The sequence below is a fragment of the Symphodus melops genome (genome assembly GCF_947650265.1).
Source record: "Symphodus melops genome assembly, chromosome: 9".
Classification (NCBI taxonomy): Eukaryota; Metazoa; Chordata; class Actinopteri; order Labriformes; family Labridae; genus Symphodus; species Symphodus melops.
In genome coordinates this window covers 8117770-8139781 of record NC_136699.1, presented here as the reverse complement: position 1 = coordinate 8139781, position 22012 = coordinate 8117770, and the positions used below count along the sequence as shown (strand labels likewise).

The 22012-nt window shown below is 38.2% G+C and overlaps 1 protein-coding gene across 1 annotated transcript; it reads right to left on the bottom strand.

The window, feature by feature from the left end:
* Positions 1–2805: 2805 nt before the first annotated feature.
* Positions 2806–4886, bottom strand: LOC306829558 (E3 ubiquitin-protein ligase TRIM21-like). Its single transcript, XM_079352643.1, has 2 exons — positions 4822–4886; positions 2806–4685 (listed from the first exon to the last, which is right to left on the bottom strand). The coding sequence occupies exon 2, from the start codon at positions 4681–4683 to the stop codon at positions 3052–3054; it is 1632 nt and encodes a 543-aa protein (XP_079208769.1). The 5' UTR covers positions 4684–4685; positions 4822–4886; the 3' UTR covers positions 2806–3051.
* Between the last annotated feature and the right edge of the window lie 17126 nt (positions 4887–22012).

Genomic DNA, 22012 nt, shown 5'->3' with positions numbered 1-22012 from the left:
AATGCACGCCAGATACAACCACAAGAAAATGATCAAACATTCCCATCAAATATAATCCACGAATATTCATACAGGAACCTATTTTAATACTATTAGAAGACAAGAGGACAAACACTTAGGTCTTGCATAGCTACAATTACAATTACCTAAATTAGTATCAATCAAGATCAGTTTGGCCCTCACCGTGACTTAGACTCAACCTCTTATTTTAAAATATAACCGTAGGAACTGAGTACCGTCACTGCAGCCGAGGTGAGCCGGCTAATGGGTCGACAAATCAAACCCCCTCACTGTTTGATGACAATGTCATGGTAATGACACAAAAACTGCAGGATAATCTGTTTGTGATCCAGGCGTGGACTAACTGATGTTGCCCTGTCACAACTACTGCAAGAAATGTATCAAGCAGGCAAATCTTTTTTCACATCTCCGATTATCTTGCTTCATGCATTAACTTCGAGGTTGATATGTTCCTACCTATTAGATGCTAATTACCAGACGTAGTAATAAAGATCACAGCACTGAGATAACATGACACAAAATAGAGTCTGTCCAAAAGTCTGTTAATCCTGACTGCACAATACTGATTGTTCTCTAAATTAAAGCTATCCTAAACTTTTAAAAGGCCAGAAAGTAAATAAAGGGAACTGTTGATACTGTTGATAGGCATGGTATTGTTGGATAAGTTTAGAAATCACATCGTAATCTTATTGTTGCAATTCCTCCTTTTGTGGTTTATTTAGACAGAAGTAATTATGATACTTTTCCATCACTTTTTAAATGGCACATTACAGAGACTGTCTGAGGACTCCTGTACAAACATCTTTTATTCTTCCTTTTCTATTGGTATCAGGATTTCACAGCAGTCCAGGATTGTCATTTCTACAGTTAATACACAGAAGGAAGCAAGCCAAAAGCTGTTTAAGAGGTCCTGGTGTGATTGAGGAGCGTGGTGTGTAGTTTGTTCATCATCTGCATTATAGAAGTAGCAGTACAGAGCACTGTCAAAAAGGATTTTTTTAACCATGGCTGATCTAATCTGTTGTATATGTGGGTACATTAAGAAATGCACGTTGCTTTGGTGGTCTCTGTAGTGTTGTTGTAAAGAACACACTAACCAAGACTAGGACATACCTGAGACAAGAGTGCTCCAAAAGTGAGACAAGACCAAGACCAAGGCAGGACAAGACTGAGAGACAAGACCAAGATCACAAATGTGAATGAAAAATCATAATCTTGTGTACAGGTGGGACATCACTCCCTTAGACCACAACACCTGGAAGATTACAGCCGTAGCCAAGGGATACAAATTATAGTATGATTAGAAGATATTTTTTTCTCTTAGAAAATGGTGTTTACCTTTCAAATCCCTATAATGATGTAGAAAACTAGCCTGTCAGTGCTGGTCTTGATTTGTCTTTATTCAGAAGTCTGAAACCGTGACAAGACCAAGTAAAAGTGCTTTTCATTCCGAGATGAGACAGAGACCATCAAAAAGACCCATTTCAAGGACTGAAACACGATGTCCCTGTGTGACAATTTAAGCATTTCTTTTTTGTTTTGGTTCCAAGTATCATTACACATCTTGATAATACTGAAAACACTGTTTACTCTGAGATGAATAGCTTCAACTTTGATTAATGTAAAAGGTAAGACCTTTCGTTATGATCAGTGGTTGAATGTAACTACTGTGAGATCATGTTTTCACTTCATACTTCTATTAAACTACATTTTAGAGATAAATATTGTATTGTTTACTTCACTACAGTAGCTCAGAGGTTGTGACCAGCCTCTTTGCAGATTCAGTTTTTTTGTGCAAAAAGGGACGAGTTATATCCCGTAAAAGCTGCATGCACATCAATTCCACTTAATAATACAGTCCAATGTTGAGTTGTTTTAATATCATCCTGAGAGGATCCATTCAGCTCAATGATGAGTATTTTTTACTCTTGACCCTTGTACTGGATGTTCATCCTGGTAGTCATTTAGATCTTGAATATCAGCAGTAAATCAGAGGTGTGTTTGTCATTTCTTTTTTGTGCTCACACCAGGCAGATAACCACGTTTTACATGAGACATGGCATGTAATTATGATGTCAACTCATGAAAGTGTTATTCACCTGTCTGTGAAGAGGAGGACCAGGAAAGTTTTCTTGTCCTCGTGTTTAAGCTCATTAAAGCCTGAAACCGGGACAGACTTGGATGTAGACATTTATTACCTCTTTATTCCTGTCAATACAGGAACTAACACAAAATTAAAAGTGGTTCTTTACACAACAATGTGTCTATTTTTTTAAGCTATCGAATGAAATCATAAATTTACTTTACTGTATCATTAGACATGAAGGAAACATGCTATATGGAAGTGCTGTCTTCTCTATAAAATCGACAAAAGCCATTAAGTCTTCCACCTTAGAATGGTCTGTCTTTGTTTTGTCCAGAAAATGGTTTTCGTACACACCCACATCATAATTCGCACCTTGGTTTGCCGGGCAAATTACAAGCCTTTAATCAGCTCAGTACATCAGAGTGCTGGTTACTAGACAGTGCATGCTGTATAGTCACCTTGAATAAAGTACTGTATATACCAAACAGTAGTTTTAATACACTGATCCAACAGTTTTTTTCAACCTGCAGTTTCTAATAGCATCATTTCACATCTAAACAGTAATATTATATTTCACTCCAAGCATTATGTTTGTGTGTGTGTGTGTGTGTGTGTGTGTGTGTGTGTGTATGTGTGTGTGTGTGCGCAGCTCTCCAAAACTGTTTTCTTAAAAGTAGAGCATGCGTGTGTGTGTGTGTGTGTGTAGGTGTGTGTGTGTGTGTGTGTGTGTGTGTGTGTGTGTGTGTGTGTGTGTGTGTGTGTGTGTGTGTGTGTGTGAGGTCAACAGGGTGTGCCTTGCGGATCTGAAGCTGTCTGTGTAACAGGCACCGTTTAGTGACACCTAGCACTGACACATCCGGATGAGAAAAACAAAATTACACATTGAGTTTTTTCCACTCTTATAAACTCTTCTCACCCTGTGTCCTTCACTAACAAAACCAAACTCAGATGTTGTTAGAGACAGGAGTGATGATCAGTGGGGCTGAGTTTTTACCACCATTGTTAGCACAGGGTCCGAAGTATGGAAAGAGTCTGTCAGTGAAGGTACATCCAGTGAAGGAGAAGATGCAAGCTCTGGCGTCAACGTCGTAGAAGGAAACTTGACCTTCTCCGTAATCGACAAACACTCCAACCTTTTGAGGAATGTCTCTCACATGGAGGTTTATGGCAGGGCCAGCATTGGCTGTGAACTCGTTTCCTTTTCTCAGCCAGATGGTCCAGTATCCACTCTTAGGGCTTAGTCTCATGTCGCCCTTCCTGTTGATGGACTGGTTTGCCACTCCTAGATCCCACTCGGTTTTCCCTTGGACCTGGACTTCAAAGTAGAACTTTCCAGAGTCAAAACTCTCCTTCGCAAGGACATTGAGGACATGATCGAATCTCTCTGGCTTGTCTGGAACGTTCCTCTTTCTGTCTCCACACTTGACTTCTTTCCCGTCCTCAGAAACAATGAGAGAGGGGTTTGCTGTGTCCGGATCAAGAGTCAGATTCACTGCATGAAACTGCATTTTCTTCAAGTCGGGATCACACAGCAGCCTGATTTCTCTTGTCACTGTTGTCTCTAGCTGAATCAATGTTTCCTGCACAGTAAACTGGTCGCTGTTAAGAGTCACCTCAGACCAGTCCTTAACTTGTGGAGGAGTGATGGTGAGAGAAAGGAAACTCTCCAGGAATTCAAAGGAGTCGTTGATGCCAGAGAACTGATCAAGCTCAGATTTTTTCTGCTTTATTTGTATAATTTCTCCCTCTAGTTCTTTAATGAAACCTTTCCCCTCTTCTTCAATCTTTTCCTTCTTCGTCTGAATCACCTCACTCAGTTCGACTTGGCTTCTCCTGATGTAGTCTACCAGGGCAGTCATCACATGCTTGCTGTATGCCAACGCCTTTGCTGCATTATTTCCACTTGCCTCCACTGAGTGTTGGATCTCTAGAAGTTTCTGCTGATGAGTCTGAATCATCTGATCGATTTCTTTATTTTCTATTCCCAACTGGGCCTTCCTCATTTCAGCCTCCTCCTCCACACTCACTTTCTTATGATTTTTATGGTCACTGTCTGCACAGACACTACATAGAAACATTAAATCCACTCTGCAGAACAGCTCCAAAGGCTCACCATGCGTCTTGCAGATCCTGCTCTCGAGGTCGTTGACTGGGTTGATCAGCTTGTGTTTCCTCAAGTTTATATATTTCTGATGAGGCTCCAGATGTGTGTCACAGTAAGACATGAAACATGTTAAGCAGGACTTGGTGGCTTTGAGCTTCCCCCCTGTACACATACCACAGAGCACATGTCCACTTCCTGCTTGTTCCGGGGTGTCATTGGCTTTTTCTTGAACGGTCTTTTTCACCTTTTCGGCAGCATTAGCGACGACAGTGTTGACACAAAGGTCTGGTATCTTGAAGTACTCCTTATTACACAGTGGACATAGGAATACAGGCTTGTTGTCCCAGTGGGTTGTGATGCAGACACGACAGAATGTGTGACCACAGGGAAGCGCCACAGGTTGATTGAAGACCTCCAGACAAATGGAGCAAAGAAAGTTGTCCTCGAGAATCAGACTACTTGCACAAGCCATTTCTAGAAAACACCAAATGAAACAATGAAAAAAGTTAGAGAGGTGAAAGCTAATCAAGATTTATAGTTGTTGAAAGCTCTAAAATATACTAGTAAACACTAAACACATAACCAATAATATCAAAGAGTTCATCTGTACCTGTTGTCAGTACTTATTGTATAATCTCTCAGATCTGTAAAGCACAGCTGAAGCACACGGCGCTGTTTGGTTTCACTTTCTTTTGCTTTCTCTCTCAGCTGAGTCACTGAGTCCCCTCCCATTTCCATATTTAACTTGAAGAAGTTAACCCATTGATAACCTGAGATCCAAGTGCAGAGCTTCTTTTTTTTAATCTCTGTCTCTCTCTTTTGTTTATTTAGAGTTATAAAATGTCCCCAGTCTTCACTTCAAAGGTTTGTGCACAGCCTCATAAGCAATGACTTCTTTCAGGTGTGCATTATTCATGGGATTCTTTGCACTCAGTTTCTTGCTTGTTGATGTATTCACAACATTAGTGCTTCAGAAATCTCTTTCATGTGCAGCATTATGAATAGATGAATGAAAGCTATGAGAAAGCACAACATGCTAAATTCTCACTGAGTTTGAGAGTGATCAGTGACGGCGTCTGAATAAGAAACTGAAAATATCAACCAGTCACATTTATTTATAAAGCACATTTAAAAAAGCAACAGCTGACCAAAGTGCTGTCCAAGAAACAAGAGAGCAATCAAGAATAAAAAGCAAAACAACAAGACAAAAACTCTTACATATGTCAAATACTCACATCCTGTTCAGTGTCCTCTGAGGAAACAACACATGGAACAAAATTGCTCCCCTGCATCCTTGAAGGTCTTTGTCAGAGATTAAATAATCTGTGTATGCTGCGTTCAGGTTCCTGTGAGTCTGCATCATGTATGTCTCAATGTATTTCCATGTCTGCTCGGAGGATTTCAGCAGGTCTGTCAATGACAAAGTGACACATGGTACTTAACCTTTCAGTGACAAGAATTAGCTTCTATGCAGTTTAACATGTCAGTTAAACCTGATGGATGTGTTTTACAATATGTGAGTGTGTGTGTTTCATGTATGTGTCACATCTCAGTATTTTAATTCTTCATTTATCAGCAATTCTTCACTGTAAATGTGAAAAGCTTGTACAGCCTCAGAAGAGGTTTAATGTACTCAGAGAAACTGTAACGTGAATGGACCTTTGAAAATCCAATCATACAAGACTTGTATGTTGGTTCAGTAACTTGAATTATATATGTAGTGTACATGAATGTGCCCAGAAAAAAAAAGTTCCTGTGTGACATTCTCTTCTGAAAATGATCAGAGTTTTCTTGAGTCACGTCTTTTTTCAGGCCTCACCTTGATGTCTCCGCTACCATCAAACATTCAGACGACATTTGGATCAGAAGGGGATTCCTTTTGATCCTGGTCTGGTCTGTGTGGAGCTAAAGGACCTGAGCCTTTCTTCTTGTCATTGGATGCACGTATAGGTTCATTGAGGGAGTCAGGGCTTTTTTCTCCTCCCTGTTTTTTTATTTTCACTCCTCCTGTCTTTCTGCTTCCCTCTCCTCTCTTGTTGAATACATGAATTAGGGATTAAAGGAGCTGAAAGTGTGAGAAGACACAGACCTCCCTCTTTAGAATTGAATACCTCCTGCGAGGTGTCTGCTCTGTTTTAAACGGTGGATGAATCTGAAGTTAATCATAGTCAACCCTAAAACACATCTATTCCATATTAAAACTGGAGTACAGGATAAACTAAAAAGATAACGTCATCAGTTAAAACAACTAGACTGCAATCATTCTTTTTAGATATTTCCGGATACCTGGACCCCTTTCACATTTGCAAGAAAGAGTAACGAGCTCTGCCCTCATTATGTCATTTGTATATTCATATAGGTTCTGCAATGGCGACTAATTGGGGTCCAGGTCTGTGAAATAGCGTTGCCTTATGGCGTTGTGGAAACATGATGCATAGAGAAACAGCAGGAGCCACACACACACACACACACACACACACACACACACACACACACACACACACAAACACACAGCGCGGTTCTTCCTTGCTGCCTCAATCGAACACCCCTGTAAAACGGATGTTATTGTCTCTAAAAACAGTACAGAGGGGAGGGTCAGAGGCACAGTTAAGACGAGACGTCACAGGAGCAAAAATATCAAACCTTGAACAGGCAGTCCGAACAGGGCTATAGTTTATTTACATGTAGAAGCAGCGTTGCCACTAAAAATATGACGTGACTTTTGCAGACATTATTTTTTCAAGAAGGATCATACCCATCGTTTGGTAAGGTTTTTTCTATTAACGCTACCAAACTATTGCATGTAATGTATTCCATTTTAGCTTGTGTGAACCAATTAAATATTTTGTAGAAGAAAAGGACTGACTCACTAAGAAGATTATTTAAATGGAATCTGCAGTGTGGAAGCATTTTGGATATGACAGCACAGCTGTAAAGCAACAAAATAAATCACACATTAAAGTTCACAATCATATTAACATCACTCTTGCTCCGCCATAATTGATCTATCAAATTAACACAGCCAAAGAAAGAAGAAATCCAAATAGTCAGATCGTCTGTGGGCTGTATGGCAGCCATGCTCTGCTGTGCAGTGAGGGAGGAAGAGGTCACCTCCATCATTCTGCTTTATTTACAACTTGGTCAGAGGGGAAAATTGTGTTTTTCCAGCCTCCAGACACAACGTTTCTCCAGGAGAGATAAATAATTAGTCATGAGATGATTTCCTCCCTTCATCCATCAGCCCGAGGAAGATGGCTGCCAAATGAATCTTCTATCCCTGCAGTGTTTTGGTTCCCCAGACACCAGGCTTTAGATTTCTCTCTTTTATATAGGAGCACTTTGAAAGACTCAGACACTTGAAAGGATGATGCCATCTTTGTCAAGGTGTGCACAGATTAAAAGCTTTTTCTTTTTTTTCTGGCTTTTGTCACGACTGATTCCAGAAACCCAAATGCACGATTCAGGAGAATAAAAGCAGTTTCAAAGTCTGTTTATTACAAGCAGGGTCGTTACACAAAAATCCCAAAACTCCAGGCAGAGGCATCCAAAACAAGAGGCTTAAGGCTGGCTCACAATACAAAACAGGCCAGATCAGAAGGCTATCAGAAAAGGCTGTTGGAGAAACTAATGATCTGTTGGAGGAGAAATGTGGAGACAATCTGCATTTCATTTTTATATTGATTTGACTTATAATTAGTGACTGCCTTAGTAATTCTTTATTTTTATTTATTGTGTGAATACGGTGAACATTGCTCTTAGAAATTAGTATATCATGTATAGTGGAAATGCCGTTATTTGATGTTGATTTAATACGAGAAATTGTTGTCGGCCTATAAAACCGTGTCAATAAAAAAGACCATGGAAGTTACAACTGCAATAATTTGCCTTAAACAGCTTTACAATCTTAAACCCAGAGGTGAACCATGAACCTGATGCTGATGTTGTAAAACAATCTAAGTGAAGTATCCTGGTATCTTATATAGCCTACCTTATATTTTCATTCACACCTTGTGGTTATTCAGATTATTTCACCGTTAAGAGGGCACAGGGTAAACAAGTTTTAGATGAGCTTTTTGTAGTTAATTTTCTGAAAACTGTAGTTTCACCACAACAGACCCACGTCAACAACCTCCACTGTCATCGCACTATTACTACGTCACCTAAGGGAAATGCATTAGAATTGTCAAAACAACACGATTGCCTTTTCCTAAATCCTTTATAAATTCTGCGAACACCTTTCCTTAACCCTGTGATATTTTCACAGGGTTAAGGTAAAGTGGATAGTAAAAGTAGGAAGGACAATCCGAATATACCCAGAGACTATACAGTATACTGGAGGGATGTGGAGAGAACAGGACACAGGTGAGACACATCAGGTAATCAGCAGGGCGGGAGACACTGGGGGTAAGAGCATGAAGTCCTGAAACGAGACACCGGGTAAGTAACCAAAGTAAAACACAAACACAAGAAAGAAAAGAATAAAAGAAAGAATAAAATGTGTAAATGGGAACTGTGGCAACTTTTACTAAAAGCAGTGCTCTTTATAAGGAGGGTGGGTACTACTTTACCTTATTAAATTTCACATGTAAAGTAGAAATACTCACCCTGAATTACAAGTTGATTCAGATTGATCTGGTTTGAGGAAATTTATGCTGTTAATTTTAATCTGTAAAGATTTAGTTTGTCAATCTCTCTTTCTCAGTTTTGACTCTTGTAATGTGACAGCATGGTAAATGATGAATGGACAATTTAAATTTATTTAAACTCCTGGAAATATTTAGTGAACATTTTTCTGTACACTGAGCGGAGCCTGGAGGTTTAGAGGATCAGCAAGCCTATTTCTAAAGGAAAAGGGTGTTCAGTTGTTTATAAAGATTAACACTGTTATTCATTAAACATGTTGTGACTGTTGGATTTAAACCACTATCTGAGATGGACTCCAATCACCAGCGGAGTTAGTCTCTCCATTGCTGCATTATTCATTTGTGCTACTTATCAGACTCAGAGTCCATGACGGAAAATTCAACAGGGATTGAATCATTGGAGACTTAATGAGGTTAACTATTATAAATAGTTCATAGATTGAAAACATTGTGTTTTTTTTCTTCTGTCTTTCAAATGTTCTTTACTTTTCAAACAACATTTGCCTTTGGCACCGAAAACATTTTCTACCATTTATAAATCAGCACCTCTCTCCTCCATCATTGCACCATCCACCTCTGAAACCCTTTACTTTCTGATACCTAGTTTCCCCTCCATTCCCTCTCTCCAACATCAGCCACATTTAGTGCCTGGGAGCTGCAGCCTTTCCTTGGCTGTCACAAACTGCAGCTTTAACAAGGTCCTGCCCTCCTTTTGCTCTTTCCTCCTCATTTTACCATGCTGCTGCCACTTCCCCCTCTTCCCTGTAATTTCACCTTTTCTCTGAGGGAAAGGTTTAAAGGAATGGAAAGTGCCTTTTTGCCTTGAATTACAGTGAACCCTGCACATTTCTCAGCCACCTTCAGGCAATAGTACGGCTGAATAACAACGTATTGTTGCAGTTAATTCCTTGGAATTAGAATACAATCAGGTTGCCTTGATTGTTTGTCTGTAAATGTATGTCATTTATCAACCAAACACGACAAAAAATACTTGCTGTTACAAGTACTCAAGTAATGAATTTGACAAAAAATGAATATGCAACGTTGTTGACAACCTTTAATTCATTCCTATATCAGATAATATAATAATAATTTAGGTTTCAAGCATAAAAATTGTGTTGGTTTGGTTTTTATTTTGTGGTTCTCAACTGAATTTCTTTGCAGTGAAATGACTGGAGTGAAGATTTCTGCCCTACCCTTTTATAAAGGAACAGATTACATCCATTACAGCTCTTTATCTCTTTGGGACTTCACACTTGACAAAGTTTGCATGATTTAATCATCATCCAAAATGGCTCTTGAACCACCACCTTCATAACCTCCTGTCCAATGCAAGCCATATTAGCTTCTGTACTATATGTGTGTTTACGTGTGCAGCAGCAATACTGTAGATTGATAGGCTCTTGGCCTATCTGCAAATCCTGCTCCTTTTTAATTATATTGAAACATATAAAACAATTTGTATTTGGATAAAGCTGCACATTAATAACGGAAAAAAAAACAAGTTTAAATTGCAGTACTAATATGCTTCATAAAAAGATGGATGGATGTCATATATAGCTGAAGTATAATCCCAGTAATCCCTGACACAAATGCGTTTATGTGTCTACAGATGAGAGGAGATCTGATGTCCTTGGGCTTAAATTTATATTTATAACAAACAAGCAAATTAGAGCTGACATAATCACCTCAAGCCCCGTGCATTTCAATTACAAACCATTGAAAGGAGTTATTGATCCATAGCAGAGGAGACACACAGAGAGGCAGAGAGATTTTTAAATACTCATCAGTCATCACCCTCCTCCTCGGTTTGGTAAATCTGTTCTGCAATTGATTTTTCGGAGTTGTCAAAGCCAGCACTGAAAGACAGAAATAAAACAGTCAACATTTGGTTTGTCTGAAATACATCCCATTGCTTAATTCCTCTTAAATGTCTGTTCACTTGTCTACCTTGTACAGTACAGGGTTCTCTAGAGGCCCACCTTGGGTCTTCATCATAATCTTTAAGTTACATTAAAGAGCAGGGAGGAACGGCTCCTCAGGTTTATTTAGTATCCCACCTCACCATGATTTATGTGAATGAGGCCTGCTGCACCTTAACCACAGAGCTCTTCTCACCTCCACCACCTTCTTCACAGCACCCCCAGCTTCTTCCTCAGCTGGTTTGATGTATTTCAATGTATTGTTTTCATTCAGCTTTGCACATGTGAGGGTCATAGCGAGGCAGAGCCTCTATTTAACACGACTGTTACTAACTCCTGGTAAAAGTTAAACACAGCCAGACATAATATAACTACAAGGATGTATTATGATGGGGGGGAAGATATAACATTAAACCATCATGTAAAAAATGCCCTTAAACCACATAAGAGAAAGAAGCAAAACAAAAAATAATGGAAAATGATCTCAAAAAAGCTAAATGTAGACCCAAAAACCCCAACGTGATCAGAAGTCAATTTAGAAAACAAAAGAAAAGCGAAAGAATAAGTACAACATAACACAAAAACAGACACACACATACAACACAAAAAAACAGATGGGCTAGAGGTTAGGTCAAGTCCCGCCTATGGAGACTAAAGCAGGTGGCCAGGGTTCAAGTCCGAACTGTGGCTACTTTCCCACGTCATGCCCTATTCTCTCTCCCTTGTTTCCTACCCCATCCACTATCCTATTTAGTAAAAGCAAAAAGTCCCCCCCAAAAAACTTTTTTTTTCAAATACAAGAGGAAAAGAGATCAGAAAAAAACTTTAAACAAGCGCAAACCACATCACAATGTCACTGTTTTTCCACAGTTGGACATGAGACTTAAAAAAGAAATAGAACCACTATTCTAGGACACAGATGAAAATAAAAAATGAATAAGTCACAGAACAATTTTAAAGTGACACAATCCCCCAACATAAGCAAACAACTATCATAAGAGACACAAAATAACAACACGCAAAAGGTCTATAAAGTGAAGTGACACAACACAAGAAGCAAACAGCCACACAAAATGTGAGAAGTTTAAAACAGCCATGTTTTTGTCTTTTGCATGCATGCTGTGGCATCTTCTGTACGTATGTGCCCAGGGTCCATTATCTCATCACAAATCAATGTCATTGTTTCTTTCTTATTATTCTTTTATTCCATCTTCCCTCTGCTCCGACCGTCTCCTCTGTGTCCCCTGTAATGCCACAGCCGCTCTTTGTGAAAGATGGAGGCGATCACAGAGGATTTCTATTTCTCTGACCTCGGCGTGCCCTTTATCTTCCTCTCACAGCTTGATCTTTCACACGTAAGTGCTTTTTATTGTTTTATTGTTGTACAGCAGCCAGCTCTTGGCCCAAGGCTCTACTCGTCTCTCCCTGCCCCTCTCATTATAAAAATGAGACGTGCTCAGTTGGGAACAAAACTACATCCTTTTTATTCCCTCTGTGCTGTATTTTCTGTCATTGTCTATAAATTAATTCTCAATGCAAGGCAAGTATTCATTTTAATTTTACAATATGTTATCGGTAATTCATGGCAATTGTATTCTTAATAAAGATGTTATAAATCTACAATCCTACATCTACTCTCCTGAACTATTTATTCTCAACTTTGTTAAGGCTGAAGGTGTCATTATCGGAACATATGGGCGAATACAAACAATGTAAAAGACGTCAACCAGTCGAGGTATGATAGTGGCAATAATGATGATACCTCTCTGTTTTTTTGTTTTTTTTTGTGACCTCCGCTGAACCCGCCTGCCTCCCACATCCACGATGGAGGGCCAGCTGGGAGGTCGTGGCGACTGTAAAGAAGTTGGATGTTACTTCAACCTCACAGTTTACAAAAAAAATAAAAAATTCTTGTACTTCACTTTAAAAGTGACGTTGTAGCTCAGGCAAGCTGAATATCATAAAATTATAATTTCTTCAGTTGAAAAGATATTTTTCCGAGGCATCTGAGGTTTATCAAGAATTTAAAGAACATCTTCATTATTTATGGAACGTGTCTTATACAGTTCACATCGCCTGCATAACAGACTATACGCTACAGTAACGTTAACCATGTTAGGCATTCAGTTTGATCGCAGAAATAGAAACTATGTGTCATAACTCATGCTCCAGTGTTCGGCTGCTGACACACTGGACAACAACGGAGGAAGTGAAGGCAGAGAGAGCTGAGAACTTCTCAGGAGAAACAAAGAGGTAGAAAGAAAGTTAAGAGTAACCTTGGCAATGCTAAAACAGTCAACATGGATTAGTGCAATCTAGTTCGTTTTACTCTGTTTTAAACAGCTCATATTATTTTCAACACATTTTATTTTTGAAACCTGCTGACTTGATTTTGACGCAATGCACTACGATATGATGTACTTTTGATGTAATGGGATTTTGGATGTGATTTTGATGCCATGTCATGTCATGTTATGTCATGTCATGTCATGTCATGTCAATGTGATGTGATAGGGTACAAAACACTTTATTGTTCCCTTTAAGAAATGTGTCTTGGACTCGAAGCACAGCCAAACATTCAGCTGCTTCTACTATAATCAACGAATAACAACAAAAAAAAATCATCCACACCTGAATAGAAAGGAAAATACTATACATTGCACATTTACCCAAGATCAATCAACAAAAACAGTGCAAACACTGGTTTGTTTCCTCTTAATGCATTTGATGTGTTTTGATTACAGCTGTTCTTCAATCTGGTTTTTGACTAAAGTTAGAAACTGAGGCATTCATATCTGACTGTCTAGGTATATGACATCTGATTTTATCAAACTTTAAATCATGCAATGGAAACTGCTTAATGGATATGAGCAGTCACCAAAGAGGAGCTACATTTATACACTGACATCCAGCTGTGTAGATAAAGTATTTATATATACACTGGGCAAACTTTTATTCACACGATGGTCAAATTGTGCTCCTGTTAGTGTCACAGCTTTTCTGTTACATGTTGTTCTCTTTGTTCACAGGATTAAGTAAGGCTCGCAGGAAAACATTAAATCAGACGGGAGGCCGTCGCCTTGGTTACATTCCTGCTTCACCTGTTTCCAGCTTTCTGATCTCAGGTGAGCAGTGAATCCCTCGAGGGACATGGACTGACTGTTCGGAGCTCAGTTACTGTGTTGCCTATGTGCTTGCACCTGTTTTTATTGTTACTTTGTTTATCTGTCTCCATTCATTCTGCAACAATAATCTTATCAGATAACAAGTAAATATTCATCTTCTTGTGTAAACAAGAAATTCTGTTTATTTATTCTGTTGTGTTTACTGTTCAAATGTTGTATTGAGGGTGAATTAAGTTTGCACTGAGATTTGGAGCCAACTCACTGTAAATAAAACCCTATTAGTTTGTGCTAAATATCTCTTAATAAAAACAAAGTTGCAAAAGGACATAACAGGGCTTTTTTAGCCATGTTAGTCAGATACAGCCAGAACAACCAGCAGTGTACCCACATGCATGTGCTCGTGCACAGCTCACCGAAGTCCAAAGTTTGCCAGAGCCATTAAGGAAGTGTACAGAGTACTGTACAGACTGTCACTGGTCGAACAAACTGGACTTTAGGTGTGACACATGCTTGTGCACAAGACAGATTGCCAGAGTGATCGCACCCTCAGTCTCCCCTGAGAATCTTGTTGTTTTGCTGTCTTGTCTCAGCTCTACATAAAAAGGACTGCTATATTTTCAAGCTCAATCAAAACCACTTTAGGAAAATATCCAATAATTTACACAAGGATGAATAATCAATCGCTTTGAATAGGAATTTTGATTTTTTTCTGAGGACAGTTTCCAAGTTGTTATGCTTGCCTTGATTGCTCAGATTCAGTCCATTGTACTTCATCAAGCTGAAACTATTTGGATGGTGTTACAGTACTTATATATGTTCTGTAAGAGCCTGATCGCATGCAGAGGGAATTTTTCAGCACTATGGCAACGCTGGTGCTTCAGTCTAAGAGCCATGTTTTTAATCACTAATGTTTTCATGAGCCAGAGTTAAGTGTTTTTAGAGTAAAATAGACATGATCTGTAGTGAGAAACTGGCCTGAGACCCAGAGATCACAAACAAAAACATCAAGAGAAACCTTTGAGTTCTCCACTTACACATGCCCACCATTCTCTACCTGTTTATCTCTGATCTCTCACTCACTGTCAAAAATGTATTTATCCACGTTCTTCTTGATTAATACAAATGTCAATGCTTTGAAACATACAATATATCATCCACCTCTGACAGCTTGATTTCTATGAAATCTGTCTTGAAGGTTTGTTGTAAATTGATTTCAGGCCTTCTTCTGTGTGTCAATGACTCTGTTGTACTCATCTCCTTGTTTATCCTCAAGCTAGGATTTCCAAACTAAATTGCCCCTCTCTATGGAGTCAGCCATGACGCATGCTGGGTAATATGGATAATATTTGTGTATGCAGTTATGGACTTATTTATTATTTAACTGGTATTGGAGTGACAAATGTTTTAAAGATAAGGAATGTGTGTTTTTGTTTTGTTTTGTTACTGTCTTTACCGTCTGTACACTTGCTCTGATAATCCTTAAGTCTCTACCTGGATCAGGATGATCCTGTCCAATTATTTTGAACAACCTTGATAAAGCCTTTCAATGAAAAAAAGTGTGACCATATTCAATTTAAAAAAACTCGGCCAAGCAGATATCCTTGGGAAACCCATCAATTTATATGAATCATGAAGGATAATTACATTTTCTGTACTGTGGATAATTTAATAATATTTGTTCTGCTTAGAGTGTACCTGTTCAGTTTTTGAACCTTCCCTTCATTAATTTTACTCAATTCCTTTTCCTCTAACCAATGTACAAGACATTAACCACAGAGTGTTATTACAACAACTTCTGACTTATCACTGCAATTAATCTGATGCCAGAGTATTAAATTTTGCCTGAATGCATGTTCATGTTTAACTGTGTGCTCAGCCAACACATCAGAGAGGTGAGATATTTACCTGTATGTGGTGGTTCAAAAGAAACAAATATTTCTGCGTGTGAAACAGGGAAAAAATGTGTTAATTCTCTCACACATCTTCTGTAGTTTCATCAGCATCTGCTCTGGGCCTCCATCCAATAATCTTTAATCACAGTCCAGACCAGAATCACAAAATGAGAATCACTAATGCCTGTGTTGTCCTTCGTTGCTCTAAGTTCACATGCTCTCATAGTGAATACTAATGTAGAGATGCATTAACACATTTTTTCATCATTTATGAAGGTCTGCTAGACTAAACAGTCTTACAGCTGACGCATCAGGATCCATAAGCATGAATAATATTTATTCTGACCTCAGGGCAGGAGAGACTTGAACTGTTTCTTTTGTAAACCTTTAGAAAGGGATACGTGATTAGTTAACAAAGGACCATGCCTCAGAGACAATTTAAAGCTTTTTTAGTGATTATCTTTGCAAAATAATATCACTGATAAGGCTTAACACTGATAAGGGAATAACTAATTACTATGGTTCTACCTACAGATCAGCGGTCTTATAAAACAAAAGACAAAAAGAAAACAAGTGTAATGATGCATGAAATCAAAGAAGGGGTTTGCTTTAAAACGGGCAGCATGCATGCCATCAAACAAAACCCTTTTCTCAATAAAAATGTAGATCCAGAATAAATAATTGGATGGTGGTTAAAGCATTTTTGTTCCAACAGATCACATTGCTATGAGCCGCCCCTGCTGGCAATGTTCCAGTTCAGGAAGTGGTCGTTCAAACACATGTCAGGGTGAGCATTCAAGACGTGTCGCAGAATTTCATTTTCCCTCCTGTATGTTGCCACATGGTTGAACTAATTGATTAAGGATGAATGTTAAACTTTAAATTAGACAATGGAGTAAACAACAAGATGAGGTCTGTAACAGACATGGACATTATGCAGGGTGAGTTAAAAAATACAAGAACGCACCAGTAACTGATATTACAACAGCCAATCATGAGCTTTTATGGGTGTTTTGCTCTCATGATGAACTTAATGTGCTTTGAATTATGAATTGATTTGCAAGTAGATATATATAAATGTGGACATGTTTCAAATGTTTAAAATCTTTGAAGCGTCTTCATTTTCATTGGAACGTCAAAAAGTACAAAAAAGGTGTATGCATTAGACTATGAATAAAGATTTAGAGGCTGAGAAACATCTGGTGCTTAACCGTTCAGTAAGGAAAAAACAATGACAAGAAGGTTGTAAGACTTCAACTAAAAATGTGTTTTAATTTAAATTTGAAGGAAGAAATCAGGCCTGTCTGAGTGTATTAATCTTGACAAATTCAGAGATCTGTTTGTTTTAGTTTTTAATAGTGAGTGTATTATTCATATTATTTTAATATAATATATATCAATTATCGTATTTTCCAAGTTTTCAAAATGATTATGTGTTGTTGTTATTGTCTTATGTGCACAAGGAGCTTTTGTTGTGGATGTCAAACCGGCTTTCTTGTGATCGACGACTAATGAGGCTGATGTGACAGGCCAGTGTTGGCCAAATATGTTCTTTTGTTTTGACCTTTACTTGTCACGCCACTGTCTATCAGTTAAAATGATCACAGTGTTGAGACGTGTTTCTCTTCATTAAATTGAAATGACTAAGGTGATTGGCAGCAAAACAATTTAAGTGATACAAAGCGAGGCCTCCTTCATCTGCATTTGAAAATAAAAATGTCCAATTAAAAAAACAAAATTGTTTTGTAGCTAATTTACTAATGAGTCCTGCAAATTGACAGAATATGTGAATACAACACATTTAGGAAGTATCAGTTTAAGTGCACTGTATAGAGGTCCAACATGTGAATTGCAACCACACTAATCCTTTAAAAGGTTACAAGCTTATGAATGTAAGCTACTATCTTTCCCTGGGGTTGTTCAGCTTTGAATCTTTAAGCTCAACTCAATCTTGACCTGAAACAACTCTCTGCACTAAATGTTCAGATGTGAGTTTTGTATTTAGCTTCTTAATGATTTTGAAGTATGACAGAATATTCCCAAAAGGTCAATTTCAAAACTATAAATAACTTGCACATACATTACACTCTCCTTGTTTAGTTAAGATGGGTTTAGAGTCATAATCAATAATCAATCCAGCTGGGTTGAAGTTATGCTCTCTGCCTTGTGTGCAGGTGTGGGGTCTGGCCGGAGGACATGCTTTTGTGTGTACAGTGTGTGTGGTGTGTACAGATTGCCTCAAAGGTTCATAGCCAAGAGACGGGAAATATGACTGTCCGTCTGTCTCAGAGTCTACTGGGTTTATGGATATATGGATTGAGTTCAGAAGGGGTCAGGTTTATGGGGAGCTTGCCTCCTTTCAGCTCCTGTTTAAAAGCAGGACACAGAGTCATAACTCAGAGTGCAGTCAGCTCGGACTGACCTGAGACCACCTCTTCTTAAATGATCGGGGGGAGACACAGAGCATGATGAAGGAGACGAGTCAAAGAAAATGAACATGTAGGAGTACTTCAAAGTGAATTATTTCAGTCTGTCTTACAGAATGTGTCTGTAGCACCTCACGGATATCATGATGAGCACCGAGGTGATCTAATGGAGTCCTGTGCTGCGGGCAGATTAGAAATATTTAGAGTGTGGGCTGCATTATCAAGTACATTAGCAATGAAAAAGATTATATTACTGACTTGTTGAGCAATACTATAACAAGTTTGCAACTATGTATGCATGCTCTCATAGGACATATCAATGACATAGATCTCTGATTGATTAAAATAGTTTAGAATGACTTAGAGTTATAAAAAAAGGAAGGAAGGCCAGTCAGTTATACGTTGAGACTCAAAAGACATGCAGAAAGCTTTAAACTCAGTTTCTAGTTTCTGTGAGCTGAACAAGATGTTGTTTCTAGTAAATTTGTAAAAGTGAATCTCTCCTTGGGTGTCCACGCATGATGTTACAACTTCTCCTGTACTAAGTTTATGTTGTTGTAAACTTGTTTTTGCTGCATGTCTGCATGTGGTGTTGCAGATATCATTCATATTATCCTGACCCTCATGCACCCTCACAGCTACATGAAGTTAAAATGACTGTAAACTTGCTCACGGAGTACTGCTTGACAATATTAAGTCATGAGACCTCTTGATTTTGTCAAGCTTTTCTGTGACCTTGTGGTACGCTGCTCGTATTCAAATAATACTACTTAAAAAAACTATTAATAAAAATTATTGTATCACTTCACTATTTATGTCAACGATGTTACAGACTCTTTTCTAATTTTTTTCTCTCTCAAATAAATTAATTTAACTGTCTAACCAACTAGCTTCTCTAATCTAAAAGCAGCAAAAACACCTCATTAGCAGCAATTTAACACTTGTCTGATTAGAGTGTCAATCAATATCCAGTTCAGCTGGGATGTATACACTACATTTAAATGCCTTTCAAACAAACCACTCTGGAGATGTAATAACTTCAAATTCTTTAACTTCAATCAAAACAACTTTTTAAAACTAAACACGCCTGTCATTGAAATAATCTGAGAAGTTTATGCATTATATATCAATCACCAAGTTTATGAAAAAATCTTTAGTTTTTATGTGTACGTACTGTACATGTATTATATTATATTTGTGCTTTTAGGACACAGCTGTTCTGCCGAGTCACACTCTTTAGCAACACCAGTCTGCTCACATGACTCAACTCGGTTTATGAACAATGCGCTAAAACACCAGGCCTTACAGGATTAGTCATATGCTGCACAATCTGAAGAGCAGCTTCGACAAGAGACTCAAATTCACCCCCGCCGTTCCAAAGAAAGATACAGGAGGTTGTTCTTTGGACTAATTATCCTCTGCACACACCTCTCTGCTTTTTGTACTGTTTTCTATGGTTGAATATATCCTTTAATATGTAAATATTTTGGGTTGTGTAATGTGTGACGTAATGTAGTTCCTCATATCGTGCCATATTGTATTATGTACTATATTATACCCTATCATATTACTATATATTTACTTTATTATGACACAGTTTACATATTTTGGTGCTGTATCTGTCTTATATAATACTGCTCACTGCACTTTAATGCGTACTTATATATTTATTTATTTATTTAAATAAGTACAGTACATAATAATGCACATAAACATGTACATATGCCAGATTATAGCCATCGGCTACTTTCCATTGCAGTTCCTTGGGAGGTTGTTGTTAAACATATCGGGTTTGACGTTTTGTTTCTCTATAACCAAAATGTATACAAAACACTTATAACAGGATTTTATGAGATTACTGTAAGGTTTTATCTTGGGATGACCAGAGATGCAAACAATTTCACCAGTCATGTAACTCTCACTCAGTACGTGTTTTTGGATACACCCTTTTTTTGCTAAAACACAGACTTGACATTCAATTAATTCAATTAATTATAAATACTAAAAACAAATCTCTAGCCTTGTCCTTGTGATCTTGTCCAAGAAATCCCCAAATCTGTATCTGTCACTATTTGACCTAAAGCTAAACTTCCGTGTATTACAGTATATACTGGTCAACCACATGTGGTATAAGGTTGCTAAATCTTTAGTAAATTCTGAGAGAGGAGGGAACTCCTTCCTTACACTTTATAAAACCATGAGCTCCAGCCGGACTATGTACAGTCAGACAGGGATGAATTAATGCCCACACAGGATCTCTACAGGACCTTCACGGGTATGAAAACACACACAAGTCAACTTTTGTCATTTTTAAACCTTTAAGCAGGAAAATGATGTAACAGCATATACGTGGTTCTAACTGCCTGGAGGAGTTGATGCAGAGGAGGAGGGTCCAGATAATCAAACATTGACGCATCAGAAGCTGCCTGGTTAGAGGAGTACAACTGAAGCTCATCGACTTGCTCAAGGGCACGTTGAGGGCATCAGAGGGAGGAAACGCTGTTACTCATCTTTCTTCCTACACAGTCTGAATTCAAGCCAACAACTGAAAGAGGTTTTATTACTTACAGCAGCAGCTGTTTCTCCCACTGCTGAACATGTGGGCAGCTTTACCTTTCTGACAGTAGATCTTCTAAGAAGAAATCATGTCAACTATAAAAAACAAAGTTTTTAATGTGCTGTGGGATAGAAATTCCCACATCAATAAATTCACAGTCCAACACAATGCACTTTAGTGTGACAAACTGACCTGGTTGGCTGCATGTAGTGTGTTTCTGTGGTACCTGGCCTGAGCAACTCTCCAGTCATGCTTATCAGAGACTTCTCCAGGTGTCTCAAAGGTTGTTGTCACGGTGATCGGGTCTTACATGGACATCGTCATGGAGTTAGAAGCTGTGGTCATGTTATGGTTCAGGTCTGTAGAGAGGATTGAGAGAATGAGATTCAAAATTCCACTTAATATTCATGAACTGCAAAATATTTCTTTGGATCGGTTAAAGTCCAAGGTCAAACCAGAATAACATTTTACGGGTGTCAGATTTTTGGCTTCCTGTTATGACAAAATCTCTGTATGTTATTGACTCAGGAGCTTTGTGATGTCCATTTTAATTCTGTGCTATGTCAGGAGAGCGAATAGGAGAGGCCACTGTGACCCTGACTTCACTCTGACTCTGTTATAATTTTTATGAGTGAAAAGGAAAAACTTTAACAGCTTTCGGTCATATTGGAAGGAAAACAACTTCCTTCACACAAAAGAATGTACATCTGCAATCTGGCCAAGGAGAAGAAGATCATTTGCTGCATCAAAACAATCTGTGATCGTTGTTCCTCTTCCCTCGATAGATGTTGTCTATTTCATAACACAAGTAAAAACAAAAGTCACACAAAAAAAGTGAAATGAACTGTATTGTCTTGTTTTCAAGATTAGTGTGGCTCAAATAATGAAATTCTAATTTCATTGATTGCATAGCAATATTATATTTGGACTTTTTCAAAGTTTAAGACACGTTTATTTATACAGCGCAGTTCAAGGCAATTCACAGTGCTTTACATACATAAAAACAGAAATACATAAAAACAAAGCTTAAGGAAAGAATGCAAAAGAAATTAAGAAAACAGAGCAAAAAAAAGACATCATTAAAAGAAAGAGTAAAAAGGAAGTAAACTTTCTTAACATCTAGCTCATCGTAACTATAAGAACAAAAGCTGCATCACAAACACTAATTTTTACATTATTGGTTTCAGCCATTTCTGAAGTTGTTTAAGATTAGATTGTTGATAACTGCAGTACAGA